The sequence below is a fragment of the Tachypleus tridentatus genome, chromosome 1 (genome assembly GCF_004210375.1).
Source record: "Tachypleus tridentatus isolate NWPU-2018 chromosome 1, ASM421037v1, whole genome shotgun sequence".
Classification (NCBI taxonomy): Eukaryota; Metazoa; Arthropoda; class Merostomata; order Xiphosura; family Limulidae; genus Tachypleus; species Tachypleus tridentatus.
Genome location: NC_134825.1, coordinates 114068564 through 114087357, shown reverse-complemented (window position 1 = coordinate 114087357; position 18794 = coordinate 114068564). Strand labels below are relative to the sequence as shown.

The 18794-nt window shown below is 34.7% G+C and overlaps 1 protein-coding gene across 3 annotated transcripts in view; it reads right to left on the bottom strand.

Moving 5' to 3' along the window:
* LeuRS-m (Leucyl-tRNA synthetase, mitochondrial) overlaps positions 1-18566 on the bottom strand; it is a 35475-nt gene extending 16909 nt beyond the window's left edge. Inside the window, exons 1-6 of one of the 3 annotated variants that reach the window (XM_076517978.1) lie at positions 18418-18566; positions 16949-17115; positions 9952-10047; positions 9188-9316; positions 7266-7357; positions 1194-1254 (exon numbers count right to left, since the gene is read on the bottom strand). In XM_076517978.1, the coding sequence (XP_076374093.1) occupies positions 1194-1254; positions 7266-7357; positions 9188-9316; positions 9952-10047; positions 16949-17083 (513 nt within the window). In that variant the 5' untranslated portion in view covers positions 17084-17115; positions 18418-18566. Of the gene's footprint in view, positions 1-1193; positions 1255-5589; positions 5748-7265; positions 7358-9187; positions 9317-9951; positions 10048-16948; positions 17116-18043; positions 18284-18417 lie in introns of those variants that run through there. The other 2 variants (XM_076517989.1, XM_076518000.1) reach the window with 2 other exon arrangements.
* Positions 18567-18794: the final 228 nt, after the last annotated feature.

The following is an 18794-nucleotide window of genomic DNA, read 5'->3' as shown; positions in this document are numbered from 1 at the left end:
TAGAAAAATATATTCAAACCAAACGTTGGCCACACTTACAATAAAATACTTTAACTGAAACAACTATCAAGCCACCGAGTATCGACTGCTTTACTTTAACTGAAACAACTAGCAAGCCGCCGAGTACCGACTGCTTTACTTTAACTGAAACAACTAGCAAGCTGCCGAGTACCGACTGCTTTACTTTAACTGAAACAACTGGCAAGCCACAGAGTACTGACTGCTTTACTTTAACTGAAACAACTGGCCAGCCACAGAGTACCAACTGCTTTACTTTAACTGAAACAACTGGCAAGCCGCCGAGTACAGACTGCTTTACTTGAACTGAAACAACTAGCAAAGCCGAAAGTACCGACTGCTTTACTTGAACTGAAACAACTAAGAAACAAGCCCGCCGACCGACTGCTTTACTTGAACTGCTTTGCTTTACTTGACTGAAACAACTAGCAAGCCACCGTGCCGACTGCTTTACTTTAACTGAAACAACTAACAACTAAGCAAGCCCGAGTACCGACTGCTTTACTTTAACTGAAACAACTAGCAAGCCGCCGAGTACCGACTGCTTTACTTTAACTGAAACAACTAGCAAGCCACCGAGTATCGACTGCTTTTAATTTCTGAGCCTGAGCAATTTTATTTCATCAACTTTCCTTGTCATTTACTGGTTTTAAAATCACATTTTAGGCTTAATGCTAATAGTTACCCGCAGAAAATGAGGAATAATATCCTTTCCATATTAAACAAAGTCCATACAAACTTGGTGTGTGTGTGTGTGTTTCAAATGTATAACCTTGTTCTTTTATACTTTGAACAACATGTAAAAATTTCAAGAAAATTATAGTGGTTAGACTGTATCATTATTTTGGGGTAAATAATAAATTTATAAGAAATTATTCTTCCCCTAACTGCAACCCTACAATGAGAATATTTAGTAGGTGCAGAAGTAAAATTACCAAACGTATTAAGAAGTAATTTCATTCATCTCCATATTTATTACACATGTAAGCTTCCATGAAGAATTGATACCTATTGGTCTGTATTAAGTCAAGTCCCTAGTTACATACTGTGAAAAGTTTTAACAGTAAATAAAAACTACACAAATACCAAAACATACATTAAAGTCTCATAATATCAAGTCCTAGAGTTAGTACATTCTATATCAAGTTTTATTTCTGGTTATATATTTTACGTACCCGGCTCCAATCGAAGCTAATTCGCAGTTGTTCCAACTGTTCTTTCATTGTTTTGATGTTACTGAAAACACACAAAATAAACAACTGGTAAGCAGTGTGTTTCTTCCATTGTTAGTCCTACTTGTTACTGAAAACAAACAACTGGTAAGCAGTGTGTTTCTTCCACTGTTAGTTCTACTTGTTACTGAAAACACACAAAACAAACAACTGGTAAGCAGTGTGTTTCTTCCACTGTTAGTTCTACTTGTTACTGAAAACACACAAAACAAACAACTGGTAAGCAGTGTGTTTCTTCCACTGTTAGTCCTACTTGTTACTGAAAACAAACTGGTAAGCAGTGTGTTTCTTCCACTGTTAGTTCTACTTGTTACTGAAAACACACAAAACAAACAACTGGTAAGCAGTGTGTTTCTTCCACTGTTAGTCCTACTTGTTACTGATAACAAACAAAATAAACAACTGGTAAGCAGTGTGTTTCTTCCACTGTTAGTCCTACTTGTTACTGAAAACAAACAACTGGTAAGCAGTGTGTTTCATCCACTGTTAGTCCTACTTGTTACTGAAAACAAACAACTGGTAAGCAGTGTGTTTCTTCCACTGTTAGTCCTACTTGTTACTGAAAACAAACAACTGGTAAGCAGTGTGTTTCTTCCACTGTTAGTCCTACTTGTTACTGAAAACAAACAAAATAAACAACTGATAAGCAGTGTGTTTCTTCCAGTGTTAGTCCTACTTGTTACTGAAAACACACAAAATAAACAACTTATAAGCAGTGTGTTTCTTCCACTGTTAGTCCTACTTGTTACTGAAAACACACAAAATAAACAACTGGTAAGCAGTGTGTTTCTTCCACTGTTAGTCCTACTTGTTACTGAAAACAAACAAAATAAACAACTGGTAAGCAGCGTGTTTCTTCCACTGTTAGTCCTACTTGTTACTGAAAACAAACAAAATAAACAACTGATAAGCAGTGTGTTTCTTCCACTGTTAGTCCTACTTGTTACTGAAAACAAACAAAATAAACAACTGATAAGCAGTGTGTTTCTTCCACTGTTAGTCCTACTTGTTACTGAAAACACACAAAATAAACAACTGGTAAGCAGTGTGTTTCTTCCACTGTTAGTCCTACTTGTTACTGAAAACAAACAACTGGTAAGCAGTGTGTTTCTTCCACTGTTAGTCCTACTTGTTACTGAAAACAAACAAAATAAACAACTGATAAGCAGTGTGTTTCTTCCAGTGTTAGTCCTACTTGTTACTGAAAACACACAAAATAAACAACTTATAAGCAGTGTGTTTCTTCCACTGTTAGTCCTACTTGTTACTGAAAACACACAAAATAAACAACTGGTAAGCAGTGTGTTTCTTCCACTGTTAGTCCTACTTGTTACTGAAAACAAACAAAATAAACAACTGGTAAGCAGTGTGTTTCTTCCACTGTTAGTCCTACTTGTTACTGAAAACAAACAAAACAAACAACTGGTAAGCAGTGTGTTTCATCCACTGTTAGTCCTACTTGTTACTGAAAACAAACAACTGGTAAGCAGTGTGTTTCATCCACTGTTAGTCCTACTTGTTACTGAAAACAAACAACTGGTAAGCAGTGTGTTTCTTCCACTGTTAGTCCTACTTGTTACTGAAAACAAACAACTGGTAAGCAGTGTGTTTCTTCCACTGTTAGTCCTACTTGTTACTGAAAACAAACAAAATAAACAACTGGTAAGCAGCGTGTTTCTTCCACTGTTAGTCCTACTTGTTACTGAAAACAAACAAAATAAACAACTGATAAGCAGTGTGTTTCTTCCACTGTTAGTCCTACTTGTTACTGAAAACACACAAAATAAACAACTGGTAAGCAGTGTGTTTCTTCCACTGTTAGTCCTACTTGTTACTGAAAACAAACAAAACAAACAACTGGTAAGCAGTGTGTTTCTTCCACTGTTAGTCCTACTTGTTACTGAAAACAAACAACTGGTAAGCAGCGTGTTTCTTCCACTGTTAGTCCTACTTGTTACTGAAAACAAACAAAATAAACAACTGATAAGCAGTGTGTTTCTTCCACTGTTAGTCCTACTTGTTACTGTAAACACAAAATAAACAACTGATAAGCAGTGTGTTTCTTCCACTGTTAGTCCTACTTGTTACTGTAAACAAACAAAATAAACAACTGATAAGCAGCGTGTTTCTTCCACTGTTAGTCCTACTTGTTACTGAAAACAAACAAAATAAACAACTGATAAGCAGTGTGTTTCTTCCACTGTTAGTCCTACTTGTTACTGTAAACACACAAAATAAACAACTGATAAGCAGTGTGTTTCTTCCACTGTTAGTCCTACTTGTTACTGAAAACAAACAAAATAAACAACTGATAAGCAGTGTGTTTCTTCCACTGTTAGTCCTACTTGTTACTGAAAACAAACAACTGGTAAGCAGTGTGTTTCTTCCACTGTTAGTCCTACTTGTTACTGAAAACAAACAACTGGTAAGCAGTGTGTTTCTTCCACTGTTAGTCCTACTTGTTACTGAAAACAAACAACTGGTAAGCAGTGTGTTTCTTCCACTGTTAGTCCTACTTGTTACTGAAAACACACAAAAGAAACAACTGGTAAGCAATGTGTTTCTTCCACTGTTAGTCCTACTTGTTACTGAAAACAAACAAAATAAACAACTGGTAAGCAGTGTGTTTCTTCCACTGTTAGTCCTACTTGTTACTGAAAACAAACAAAATAAACAACTGGTAAGCAGTGTGTTTCTTCCACTGTTAGTCGTACTTGTTACTGAAAACAAACAAAATAAACAACTGGTAAGCAGTGTGTTTCTTCCACTGTTAGTCGTTACTTGTTACTGAAAACAAACAAAATAAACAACTGGTAAGCAGTGTGTTTCTTCCACTGTTAGTCGTACTTGTTACTGAAAACAAACAAAATAAACAACTGGTAAGCAGTGTGTTTCTTCCACTGTTAGTCCTACTTGTTACTGAAAACAAACAAAATAAACAACTGGTAAGCAGTGTGTTTCTTCCACTGTTAGTCCTACTTGTTACTGAAAACAAACAAAATAAACAACTGGTAAGCAGTGTGTTTCTTCCACTGTTAGTCCTACTTGTTACTGAAAACAAACAAAATAAACAACTGGTAAGCAGTGTGTTTCTTCCACTGTTAGTCCTACTTGTTACTGATAACAAACAAAACAAACAACTGGTAAGCAGTGTTTCTTCCACTGTTAGTCCTACTTGTTACTGAAAACAAACAAAACAAACAACTGGTAAGCAGTGTGTTTCTTCCACTGTTAGTCCTACTTGTTACTGAAAACACACAAAATAAACAACTGGTAAGCAGTGTGTTTCTTCCACTGTTAGTCCCACTTGTTACTGAAAACAAACAAAATAAACAACTGGTAAGCAGTGCGTTTCTTCCACTGTTAGTCCTACTTGTTACTGAAAACAAACAAAATAAACAACTGGTAAGCAGTGTGTTTCTTCCACTGTTAGTCCTACTTGTTACTGATAACAAACAAAACAAACAACTGGTAAGCAGTGTTTCTTCCACTGTTAGTCCTACTTGTTACTGAAAACACACAAAATAAACAACTGATAAGCAGTGTGTTTCTTCCACTGTTAGTCCTACTTGTTACTGAAAACACACAAAATAAACAACTGGTAAGCAGTGTGTTTCTTCCACTGTTAGTCCCACTTGTTACTGAAAACAAACAAAATAAACAACTGGTAAGCAGTGCGTTTCTTCCACTGTTAGTCCTACTTGTTACTGAAAACAAACAAAATAAACAACTGGTAAGCAATGTGTTTCTTCCACTGTTAGTCCTACTTGTTACTGAAAACAAACAAAATAAACAACTGATAAGCAGTGTGTTTCTTCCACTGTTAGTCCTACTTGTTACTGAAAACAAACAAAATAAACAACTGATAAGCAGTGTGTTTCTTCCACTGTTAGTCCTACTTCTTCAGATACTCTCTGCACACAAGACTACACCTTTCTGACACTGTATTATGAATTATTGTTTCTTATTTGTAAAGTAGCTGGCTAAAATATTAACAATGTTTGGTGAACTTAGTACAGAACTTAAAACCTCACAGGAGAATTTCATGATTAATTACACAAATGTATATCCAATACTGTAAGTATACATTTACAGTACTGGACAAAAATATGGAACAAGAAGACAAAAGTGTGTATACAATGCAATGTGTACAAAAATAAGCACAGTGCATAACAACATAAGATGTGCAAAGTGAAATAAATATCTTGTAAATAACATTAATATTTGTTACATCAGTCTTTTATGTGGCGCTTTGATGTTCCAATATAGTTTATCACTGAAAGACTGTGGAACACTGTTCCTAATATTCTGAAACACTTTCTACAATTTGTTTGGCTACCATTCAACTTTAGCCAGTATCTGCATAGCCCCAAACGGCCTTGATTATATTAATATTAGGACTTCATGAAGGATACGACATCACCGGGAGAGCTACATCTGCCTCTTTACATCCCAAATCGGTTTTTCACTGCATTGGCTGCCAACTTGGGAACAACATCATGTTGAAAGACAAAACCCTGCCCAATGAGATACATTCCTGTGTGAATGACATTGTAACACTTGCTTCTGTCAACAGTCGGGGCACATTTAATTTCATACAAATCTCCACACCTTTTGCTAAGATACAGCCCCAAACTTTTACCGATTAATTCCTACACTTTGTTATAGTTGTTGTATACTGACTTTTACACTGTTCCTCAGTCTGCCTTCAAACAGTTACTGCTCACTGTGTTCAAACAGAACAAACTTAGACTCATCTGTAAAAAGCAATTATTTTCCAGGTTTAAAGATCCCACCATTTAATTTTTGTTGTCCATTTAAGTCTTACTGTTCCATTCCCTCTTCTCAGTAAAGGCATTCTGAGCATCTACATAGCCACTGAGACCATACAGAACAAATGCATATCTTAACGTCCTTTAAGAAATGTTAACATTTGCACTTGTAGCACAGTGATTTACAATATCTCTGAATAACTTTACATCACCTTAGAATAGTTTGTTTTCTTTCTAAACCACTTCTACTGCCAACAGTACCAGGTTTGAAAACCCTCTTCAGGGTCTTGCATACAGCAATAGATGAAACATGAATTTGAAATGCAATCTGTCTATAGAGGTAGACTTTTTAACTAAAACTTTGACTTGTACACACTTTTCATGTGTAACATCCTTCCCAGGAGACATTCTTTTACCACAAGCTTCAAACTCTAAAATCATATCACTACTTATACTCTACGAGCCTTGTGATGATTTGGCATTTTCAGATTGGTTGTCTGACACCCAATCATATTATGCCATGGTAAAACAACATTTTTTTTCACAAAAAATGTTATAATTTCCATTATAAACTGACTTTCTCTTCTGTCTCCATTAATTATTTTCAGTATTATAAGTGTCTATATATATGTATAAAACCATATGTTTTAAATAAAAACAAAACACATTAAAATTAAACAAAATACACTGTATTTTTTTAAAAAATCCTATGGTACAAGCTACAACGTGGGATTATAAAATGTATCCTGGGTAGGACCCACATTGCAGTGGAGATACACCATCTATCACCACTGCAATATGGGTCCTACTTCCCAAGTCACCTCCAAAACCTAGGATACATTTTATAATCCCATGTTGTAGCTTGTACCGTAGGATCTTTTTAAAAAATGCAGTGTACTTTGTTTAATTTTAATGTGTTTTGGTTTAAAACATTATGGTTATACTATAATTAATCAGAGGCTGAGATCTGCTAATTTCTAATGCAGTCCTTCCTCCTGATTTTGTTTACTTATTTAAATGCATTTATTTAATTTTACTTTATATATATATATATATATATACACACACAAGTAATTTAACATTACAAATTATGTATGTTTGTATGTATCAGCTCATTATCACACTGTTAAAACATAATTCACTTCAGATTAAAGGAATAAATTCATGTATTAACCACAACACTACTGACATAATTATTATAAGTTGAAAAACTGCTTTAAAAATTATTGGTTCCAACATTTACCTGTAAGTCCAATCATCTGGCTGTTTCTCCCCATCGATAGCAGCATTTTCTGCTGGCAGACCAAAAGCATCCCATCCAATTGGATGGATTACCTAGGAAAACAGAAACAGGCAATTATGGTTTACTTTTGGTTAAATTACTTTTTACACTGAAAAAAAACCTTTAAAAAAAAACTAACCTCATTATTATCAGTGGGATCCACCATGTAAAAAAACTGTACCCTTTAACCTCTCAGTAACCAGCGAAATTCACCATGTAAAAATATTGCACCCCCTAACCTCTCAGTTAACAGTAAAATGTAATATATAAAACAAATTAACCCTTTAACCCTTATATTAGCTGTCATGAATTAATGTTCCTACCTCCAACATTCCTGCTGCTTTAGGGTCAAACTTTAACTTATCAGTGAGGTTCACCACGTAAATGAAGCCAAAAATTTACCTTAAGAGTTATTCATGCAGTATTTTTAAACACTTGTTTAAACTATTTATGCACTAAACTGCTTGTGGTACTATTGACATTCTTGATTACAGGATCACACACAAAAATATTAACAATATTTACAGTTGTTCTTTCTAATTATTGCAGGGGGGTCTCAAATATGTTTTACACACACAATGAGTAATTTCACCCAATGTTTTGGTCACTTCCACAATTAATAGTTAAAGAATATAGGATGTAAAATTAATTTCTCATTTAATTATATAGTACAAATGTATTACCAACCAGATGGATATCTTAGTTGAGTCAATTTTTATTTCAAACATTTATTTTTATAATATTATTAAAATTTTGTACACAAGCAACAGATCACAGCTTCTACATCTAGTGAAGATAAGGGTGACCACTGATGTTTTTTTGTTTGTTTGCTAAATATTTACACAAGGGCTATCTGAACTCGCCATCCCTAAGTTTGAAGTAACAGACTAGAAGGAAGACAACTAGTCAACTCCCACGAAGTAACAGACTAGAAGGAAGACAACTAGTCAACTCCCACCAATTGCAAACTCTTCAGTTATTCTTCTCCAATAAATTGTGTTATTGACCATCACATTATAAATGCCCCCAACAGCTGAAACAAGGAGCATAATTTGTGATAGGTTTTAGTTCTACAACCTGTGACTGAGAGTTGACCAACTAACCATCAATGGTCCAAGAAGCTTGTGTGTTTTCTTACAGCAAAGCCACATCGGGCTATCTGCTGAGCTCACCGAGGGGAATCGAACCCTGATTTTAGCGTTGTAAATCCGAAGACATACCTCTGTACTAGCAGGGGGTGGTCCAAGAAGCAATTTTGTGAATATTTGAAAAATGATGAGCAAGACTGGAGATAATTTCTAGTTCCATGACCAATGACTGAGAGCTGACCAACTAACCACCAATGGTCCAGGAAGCAATTCTGTGAACACTTTAAACTTTAATAACTCAACCAAAGGTACTATCTATTAAATACCAGAAAACTTATTTCATTCTAATTTCAATGTGAGCATTTTTTTCCTTTACAACAGTAAGAAGATTCACTGTGGTACAGAAATATCTTATAAAAAAAAAACTACATGTGAAAAGTTTTAAGAAATTCCACTTCATAAGCTGAGTTGTAGTATGTTTATTGTTATTAATACATTCTAACACACAGGTTATAGGTAAAAATAAATAAATAAGAAACCTGCAAATTCACAAAAATTGGCTCAATAAATTAATTATAATTAATTATAAAGTAACAAAAGTTCTATTCTACTGCCTTTGAAGACTTTGTATAAAGGTGGAACTCCCTATACATTTAGTACAAAGGTGGAACTCTCTATACATTTAGTACAAAGATAGAACTCTCTATACATTTAGTATAAAGGTAGAACTCTCTATACATTTAGTATAAAGGTAGAACTCTCTATACTATTAGTCATGAAGAAATTTCTTCTCACCTTTTTACCCTTCATTCTATAGAATCTTGCCATTGCATCACTGATAGTATAGACTCGCACGTGTCCCATGTGGAGTCGTCCTGACGGATACGGGAACATTGAAAGCACGTAACATTTATCTTGACTTGACTTAAAAGAAATTGCATTTAAAAAAACATCACACAGAATTATTATCTTTGCTCTTCAGCTACAGCATTTATACAATCAGATATTGGTCTAAAGACAAAACAATCCAACATGGTCAATAACACATTGCTTCACATTTGTGTAAAGGCTAAACATTAATACTGATACGTATTTACTTATGCAATAAACCACTTTAAAATATTCAAAGTCAGAACTTCACACACCAACATGCTTTAAGTTCATCTACAAGTATGAACAAAACAAGTCATATATAAAAACTGAGCATCACTAATTTGACAGTGACCGAAGCATAACTTTGAACAAAAGTTATATACACCATCTGAACTTGTTTATGAACATGGTGAAATAAAGGTTAAAATAAACAAACCCAGAATTAAACCACTGATCTACACAAGTGAAATTATTTGAGTTGTTAATAAAAAGTGCTTTAGTGGGTTAACCCTTGAGTTGTTAATAAAAAGACCGAATTGACAAAACAGACCAGGTTTGTACTTCAGTTTTAAACAACCAGCTAAAATATTTAAGGCAGTTTAATATTTTAACTAAGATACCAGATACTTAACAGTTCATGTAGTTAAATAAAATACAAGAATAACATGTTTAAAACAGATCCTTACAACATGTTTGTTTTCCTCCCCACCTAATGAAACTACTTCCTTTTGCCAGCGACGTTCAATATCTTTTTTTAACTCAACTGTCAAGGTCGAAGACCTCTAAATAAAAGAAAATGAAAAACAAACCAGAAAGAATTAGAAACTTTCTTGAAAAACTAGTACCGATAAATTTACAATAAGCTGTATGTAAACTTTGTGTTGAATCAGATTGAAGGAAATAGAAAGCATTTTATTAATTAATTCAGTTTTCAATTATTTGATGCAAGTAATTAGCAAACATGAATATGAATCTGGATATATTGTGTTAAATACTGAAATTTGTTCACTTTAATTTATACATCGTATATTATATAGATATCTTGTTCATCTTATAAAGAAACATTTTTTATCAGTCAGAATAATTGCAACACCAACCTTGTCTGAAAAAAATTCATTTCTAAACCATTTTCAGTTACTTAAGGTAAAGCTGCAGTAATAAAGTACCAATAACATACATGATCACAAGACTAAATGTTATCTTTCTATATTACTAATTAGCTAATACGTTTCAGCCATTAATGTACCGTCACTTTAAGGAAAGACCTGAGAAAGGTTGTATGTGTGGACATGGTGGTTGGATCTGATGCTGAGATTTATTGTGAAAAATAGTAGTGTTCTATCTACTCATCTTCATCTGTTTATTTAAGATTCAAGCTTTTTATATTGACTATCTTGGTGACATATTCCTCTTGGTCTACACTAGCACTGATATTACCTTTGTCAGCTGCTAAAATTGTTATGGGGTTTTATTTTTATTCTTTTAAGCAGTTTCCCTCTTCAGATTGTAATAAAATCTGTTTAAGACTTCATGGTTTTATGGACTATTAACTGTACCATCATCACAAATTCTTTCTAAAACTCTGTAAATTGCATCTTCTGTGGTTATGTATATAAGGTGAGAATTTTTTTATGTATTACATACATTTTATCCTTGTTCTGTTAAAAGTCAGTTAACTGAGTCTGCAGTGTTAAAAAGCTTCTTGTTTCAAGAAGTTGCAAGTGAATTTAATTCTTTATGTGAACTTCTATAGATTGTGTGTGAAGGTTGATTTGTCATACGTATCATAGATTGTGTGTGAAGGTTGATTTGTCATACGTATCATAGATTGTGTGTGAAGGTTGATTTGTCATACTATCATAGATTGCGTGTGAAGGTTGATTTGTCATACGTATCATAGATTGCGTGTGAAGGTTGATTTGTCATACGTATCATAGATTGCGTGTGAAGGTTGATTTGTCATACGTATCATAGATTGCGTGTGAAGGTTGATTTGTCATACGTATCATAGATTGCGTGTGAAGGTTGATTTGTCATACGTATCATAGATTGCGTGTGAAGGTTGATTTGTCATACATATCATAGATTGCGTGTGAAGGTTGATTTGTCATCACACGCATCATAGATTGCGTGTGAAGGTTGATTTGTCACATTATCATAGATTGCGTGTGAAGGTTGATTTGTCATACGTATCATAGATTGCGTGTGAAGGTTGATTTGTCATACGTATCATAGATTGCGTGTGAAGGTTGATTTGTCATACGTATCATAGATTGCGTGTGAAGGTTGATTTGTCATACGTATCATAGATTGTGTGTGAAGGTTGATTTGTCATACGTATCATAGATTGTGTGTGAAGGTTGATTTGTCATACGCATCATAGATTGTGTGTGAAGGTTGATTTGTCATACACGCATCATAGATTGTGTGTGAAGGTTGATTTGTCAAGCATCATGATTGTGTGAAGGTTGATTTGTCATACGTATCATAGATTGTGTGTGAAGGTTGATTTGTCATACGTATCATAGATTGTGTGTGAAGGTTGATTTGTCATACGTATCATAGATTGTGTGTGAAGGTTGATTTGTCATACGTATCATAGATTGTGTGTGAAGGTTGATTTGTCATACATTATCATAGATTGTGTGTGAAGGTTGATTTGTCATCACGCATCATAGATTGTGTGTGAAGGTTGATTTGTCATACATATCATAGATTGTGTGTGAAGGTTGATTTGTCATACATTATCATAGATTGTGTGTGAAGGTTGATTTGTCATACGTATCATAGATTGTGTGTGAAGGTTGATTTGTCATACGTATCATAGATTGTGTGTGGAGGTTGATTTGTTATACGTATCTTAACAGCCAATGCTGCTTGCTGTATATCTAGTTTCAGCTACAGACAATAAATGTAATTATTTATAGTTTCTGATTTTAACTTTGGCATGGTGGGGTGTTGAAAGGTCATATGACCTTAAGAAATTACATTATGCTCTCTATATTTATGAAGAAAAAAGTTGAGATGGTTAACCATCTTAGGTCTAATTCCATGAAAAATCCATTACAAATATTACTGCCATTCCTATAAAACAACTGGAGAAAGACATGCATCATTTAGAACTCAAAACACTGAAAAAAACATTAAAATAACTGAATGATTAAAACTGTAATGAGAGAATTGTTAATAAGTATATTAGTACATAAAACTTTCTAACAAGACAACCTAGGATCCCAGAAACTACCAACTAACATTCCTTGTCAAAACTTCTCCCTGAAATTTAAGAAATAAACTAAACAGAAATTAATACTGAATAATTAAAAATAAAAGTTAATAACCAGACTTGCATTTACATAGTTTGGTTGTTTGATGTTTATTGGCTCAAAGCAACTAGGCTACCTGCACCAAACAACCAGTTAAAAATTAAAACATAAAAAGTAAAATCACGTTGAAACAGATTCTAATTTTCAAATTAAAAACTTGGAGTTAAAAAGGCCAATGGCTCTCAAAAATTTAAAAATGTAACTGTAGTAGACAGTGTCACCATCACCAATGACATTATCCGACAGCAATGGTGAATCTAAGGTAAAAATATGTCTAAAATGGTGCTGTCGCTCATGATTGTAACGACGGCACAACAGTAAAATGTGAACTATTGTGACTCAAGTTTCACACAGATCACACACTGGTGCATCAGTTCCAGATAAAATAAAATGATGAGCTAAAAAATCTATGACCAATGTGTAGCCTAGCTAGGACAACTTCCTCCTTCCAATCCTTATGGAAGTAAAATGGTCAAAGTTCAGTAGACAGTTTTATCTGGAAAAGCTCGTTATCATATTGTTCATACAAATCAACTGCCAACTAGTGCAGACCTAAATCCTGAACACAGTACCACAGTCCATATTTATGGGACATGCATGGCCATGATGGCACCAAAGCAGACAGACCAAGCTATGGTGCCAGCGAGCTCTTTCCTGCAAATACCAATGTGGTCTGGTATCAGAAGAACTGGATAGAAACAGATGAAAGAGAGAAATGAGCCAATTGATTTTGAATATCGAGACAAACAGGGTAAGAACTAACATGAAGTGATTCCAGGGCGAGTAGAAGGGTAAGAGAATTGGTATAAATAGTACAGTTTGTGCACTGCATAGCTTCTATGTGATTCAAGGCAAGAGAAATGACATACAGTTTGGCAGTGAACACAAAAAATGTAGAGAAAATCCTGTGTGCAATTACATAACCATAACACACAATGGCAGAGCCCACAGAGTCGCCTGGTTTCGAACCATCCGTATAAATTGGAATGGAAGGATGGTTTGAAAGATGTTCAACAAATAGAAGAAGACGCAAACAAAGCTTACAATTGGAGATGGTAATAAGCCATGGTGGAAAAGACTGAAAAGTGGAGACAGCAACATTATCCAAGGACTGTCCCAATTCAGCCAATTGCACCTGGATACTAAGGCCAAAAGGGGCAATAGCAGACCATCTATTCTGAAAAAACATGGCCCACTGAGAAAGGAAAACACAACCCCAGATGGGATGCTGTTGTAAGATTTGAAGTTGATTGCAAATGGCAGAGGTGTAGAGGAGGTTCATGAGACTCAGTGTACAAACTCTGGACTGTGGAAAACCCCTGATGGTGAACAGGGTCCAATATCTTCAAGGCTGAGGTCCTGGCAGAGCCATAGACCCATAGTGGAGTTTTGATCAAATAAGGGCATGATAGTTTTTATCATAGAACATCAATCAGCTCCCCAAGAGGTGTAAGAGAGGACAAGGAGAATGTTCAGTGTCCTTGTATACTTGACACATACCTACTTGATGTGTGTGTGTGGAATAAAGGTCAGCTTATGATCGAAGATAAGCCCCAAGATCTTTGCCTCAGGGATCACAGGAAGCACAACTTCTCCGAGACGGAGCTTGGGATCTGGGTGAATACCCTGTTGGCTACAAAAGTGCATGAAAACAGTTTTGGAGAGAGAAAAGGTAAAATCGTTTACTGTTGTCCACTTCAGTAAGTGATTGAGGGCAGTCTGTAGCTGCCATTCAATAAATCCTATGCTCAACAACTGACATGAAATGTGGAAGTCATCAACATGGAGACCATTTGCAACTGCAGTGGAGAATTGTCCACTGATGGTTTTAGTCTTTATAATGAAAAGTGTAACACTCAAGACACAAACCTGAGGGATTCAAAGTTCCTATGGAAAAGAACAGGAAAGTATAAAACTCACATAAACTTGAAATTACTGATTCAATAAATAATGTTTACTAAAAATGGGTAAATGGCCACGCAACCCATATGAGTAGTGGTCTCGCAAGATGCCAACCTCCACATTGTATCATAAGCTTTCTCCACAGTTCCACTGGATAAGAGTAGCCATTTTTATTCATGTGAAGGAGGATGTAGCAGGGAGCCCTGCTGTTTTTGACCACTTTTTTTTTTTTTTTTTTTTATTGGACAAAGATCTATTGACGTCCACAGATCCTGCCCTGGGTCAAGTAGGCAGGCCTCTGTCTGTAGATAAAGATTCCAGTGACTGAAGGCATGAACTAATGGTCATTTTACTTCTCAGGACTGCAGAAGAGGATGGGCCTGAAGAAACACCTGAACCTGAAGCCAGGCAGTCACTGAAAGGAGAGACAGGTACAGAGATGGAAGCAGACATACATTCATAAACTCTTTTAATCATGAAGGGTAAAAGATTTTTCAGATGTTTTGCAAATGACATTGCTGGAGGCACAGTGAGATCTGTCTGCACTCCCACTGAAGCAGTGGAATGGAATACACCACCATACGTTGGTGACAATAATTTCTGAGCCTCTTGGTAGGAGATATTATTTATAGTCTTCAAGTATTGTACCTCTTTCTCCTCCACCGACTGAGGGCAAGAAATAGAGTAAAAGGAGTGTGGACCACTACAGTTAATACAACGTGGCTCTAGTTGGCAATCATCTTTACCATCACAACGAGCATATGATGCTTTTGAGTGACCAAACCATTGACACTGGAAACATCTAAGAGGGTTAGGAATACAAGCCCATGCCTTTCAGTTCAGATAATCTGCTTTGACTGTGGCAGGAAAACGAGACGATGCAAATGTTAATATAAGAACACTGGAAGGGTCCATAATTCTGTCTTTATGAGTGAAGAATTGGCATACAGCTGGAGGAACCAGCAAGGATTTCTGACTCAGGAATGTTCTTTAAATCCCTCTCAACTATAACTATGGCCTTCGATTTCAAGAAAAGTTTGGTATGTTGTGGTAAAGATGTTTCCAGTAAAATGTCTCCAGAGCACAACTTCTTCAGTGACTTAGGGGAGTCAGCAAGCCTCTCTAGTCCTTCCTGAATAAAAATCCTAAAGATTTGTCTGATAAAGAATGTTATGTGAAAAAATGAGGTACAGGTGTTGAAAAGGGGAATATCGCTGCTCAGAATCTTCGTGATGTGGTCATTTACTTATGGTATGTTTTAATTATTATTTTATTTTTATTTTGGGTTGGGAGATCCATAATAAAGAAAAAGTATTTCAGTGCCTACTGACCCCACCCACCATGGAACTCTACAAGGGGATGCACTACAATGCAGCAATGCGAGGATTTCTTGAGCCCTATACCCAAACACCAGCATCAGATACAATATCCACAACACCCATTGAGAACAACCAATAGTGATACTTGGTTGATCCTAGCTCAAGTGGATCAGCTGGCTGATCCTGGGAGGCCACCCAGAGGCTTCCCATCTACAGGAATTCAAAGCCAAGGTGATGTGCTACGGTTGGAATCCTCACTCACCAGGATTATCTCATCCCCTTCACAGGTCACTATGCACAGCAAACACATGGGTAGATGTTTGGATACCAGAAGAGGTAAACTGAAAATAAAAATTTGTTTGGAAGGTCCCTTCACCATGCACAGGAATCCACACCGAGTGGCATGTACATAGAGGCTATTAACCACAACAATTATAAGCATTGTTTGAATACAATGCCATTTTATCTTTGCATCAATAAATATGTGATACTAGTTTTCTTATGTTACTCACACATTAAATTGTTTAAGATATTCTAGAAGTAAGAAGTAAAACAAAAAACAATTTCACCAATCACCATCTTGTTGATTAATTTTCAAACCAAACATTTTTTAATTTGTTTGGTAAATTAGCCCTGCCTGTTGCTTTTAAAGAAGTTTTTCCCAAAGTACTAACACAATACAAATTATCTTAAGATAATTTATTGATAAAAAAACTGAAGAATGAAAATATCTCACCAACAGCACATGATAAGCATATCAAGTAGTAACAATAACTTATCATTGTCATAAAAAATCCTTGCTTTAATCCTTTTAACAAAACTGCTACATCTACACATAACATGCACTGCAGAAGTCTATACTATAATCAGCATTAGATGTGAGTTGTCCATTATTAACATTTATAATACATCTTTAACACCGGATCTTAGGTACTTAGTGGGGGGATTGGTGATAATTCTGTTGTTTTACAAACAGAATATAAAATGTAAATACCACATTACGTGAAAAGCTTAAGTCTGGTTACACAAGTGAAATATAGGCAGATAAAACTGAATACAATTCCTATATGGCATATACAGAAAAACATGCACTCAATCTGTTGTCCCATTAATCTCATGATGATGTTTGATGTGCTTACCCTAAAACTATAACTTCTGAATACTCCCACACTGCTTTCTCGTAACCTTTCCTTCAAACTACAGTGAATGCTAGGAGAAATCATCCTTAATACAAACTGCCACCATCCTACTTGATTTCTACTAAATATGGTCATGGTTCAGCTTTGAGGTTGTTATCTAAAATCTCCTGTAAGTAAAAAGAAAAACTGAATTAATTATTTAAAATCAAAACAAGAGAATTAAATGTTTTCCCAACAAAAGAAGTAACAAAACATATCGAATTTCTGGGTCTAACATAAATACTTTTTTTTTTATGCTGCTACAAGTAACACACTTAAATGTAATTATCTTTAACTTATGACATCCACATTAGAGTAACCTGTATATAATAAAAAAACCTTATAACACAACTCATATTTACACAAACTTCTCTTACTTGTTGATAAAACACAAATTGTAGTGACATGTGACATGCCTCTGAAAAAAATGTTCAACGTTAAAACAAATTGAACACCAATGATAAGTAAATGTACACTAAATCAAATGATACTCTAAAGTGAAATTCTGATGGAGAAAAGAGTCAACAGCAAGTGACCAAATGACAGAAATAAGACATATAAGACATAAATATTTTATCACAAAATAAAATGAAACTACATCAAAGCATAAAACTTGTTTTATTCATTGCATGAAATGTAGGTTATATTTGAAAGGGCAATATTTTTGCCATAGACACTCTATCTCCAAAAATACCAGTGTTAAGCTCTCTTCCAAGTTCCATTTACGAAAAGTTCTACAAACATCTATACAGAGTTGTATCAAAGGCATATATTATTATATCAAAGGATTATATTTTTATTATCTATCTTTTCTTTTGTCTTCTAAAACAAGTACAGCAGCAACTTCCATAAATATTGGTAGAACGATGGTTCAACAGAATAGAGGTATTTCAAGTTAAATCCCAAACAAACGTTATTAATAACATTCTTAACAATAATAATTTTTGGTACTTTCAGAAATATGTATACCTGAAAGCATAAAATACCTCTTAATAAGATTGTGACATCAGTTTATCTCTCAATATTTTCACAAACAGATTATAATTATATACTTACAAGCAATATGGATCATGGTTAATCTTTGTTAACCTGAAGATGACCTAAGAAGGTCGAAACGTTGTTCTATACTCTATTTTAATTAAAGTTCTAATACCCATACAGGCCGTCTTGAGAATACATGGATCATGGTTAATTGTTACCTAGTATCATACTTGCAAACATATACTACTTTAGTATTTAAATATTACAGTAATTGGATGACGCAGGTAAACTGAATGCAACAACAAAAATAATTCCTAGTAACTGAAGTACTACCTTCAGTAACTACCGCAATACAAAATAAGGGGTTCCATTATGCGACTTATTATATAACACACAGAATAAACTTCTTAAACAGACTATAAGTAAGAAATGTGTTCCATGGCACTTACTATATTACATATCTGACAAAATCTTGACCAATATTCTTTACTGTTGGTGAAATCAAAATTTTTTATTATATTAAGACTACTTATTTCGGCAGAGATCCTTCACAAATAACTTCATGTTAACAAATCCTTCCTAGAGCGCCATAATAACTTTTTTACGGAAAATATTTGTTTAAATAATATATTGTTCTACATTGAACAATTTCAAATTATTATTGTGTGTCGTACATTTTTGAGCAAATTATAAGTATTCAAAACATTATTCTGTTTTATACAAATAAAAGTAGACATTTACATTTTAGCTGTAAAATATGTATTTTTTGTTGAATTTTCACAGCTGAATTCTGCATCCATCATCGGGGACGAAGTAGCGATAAAAA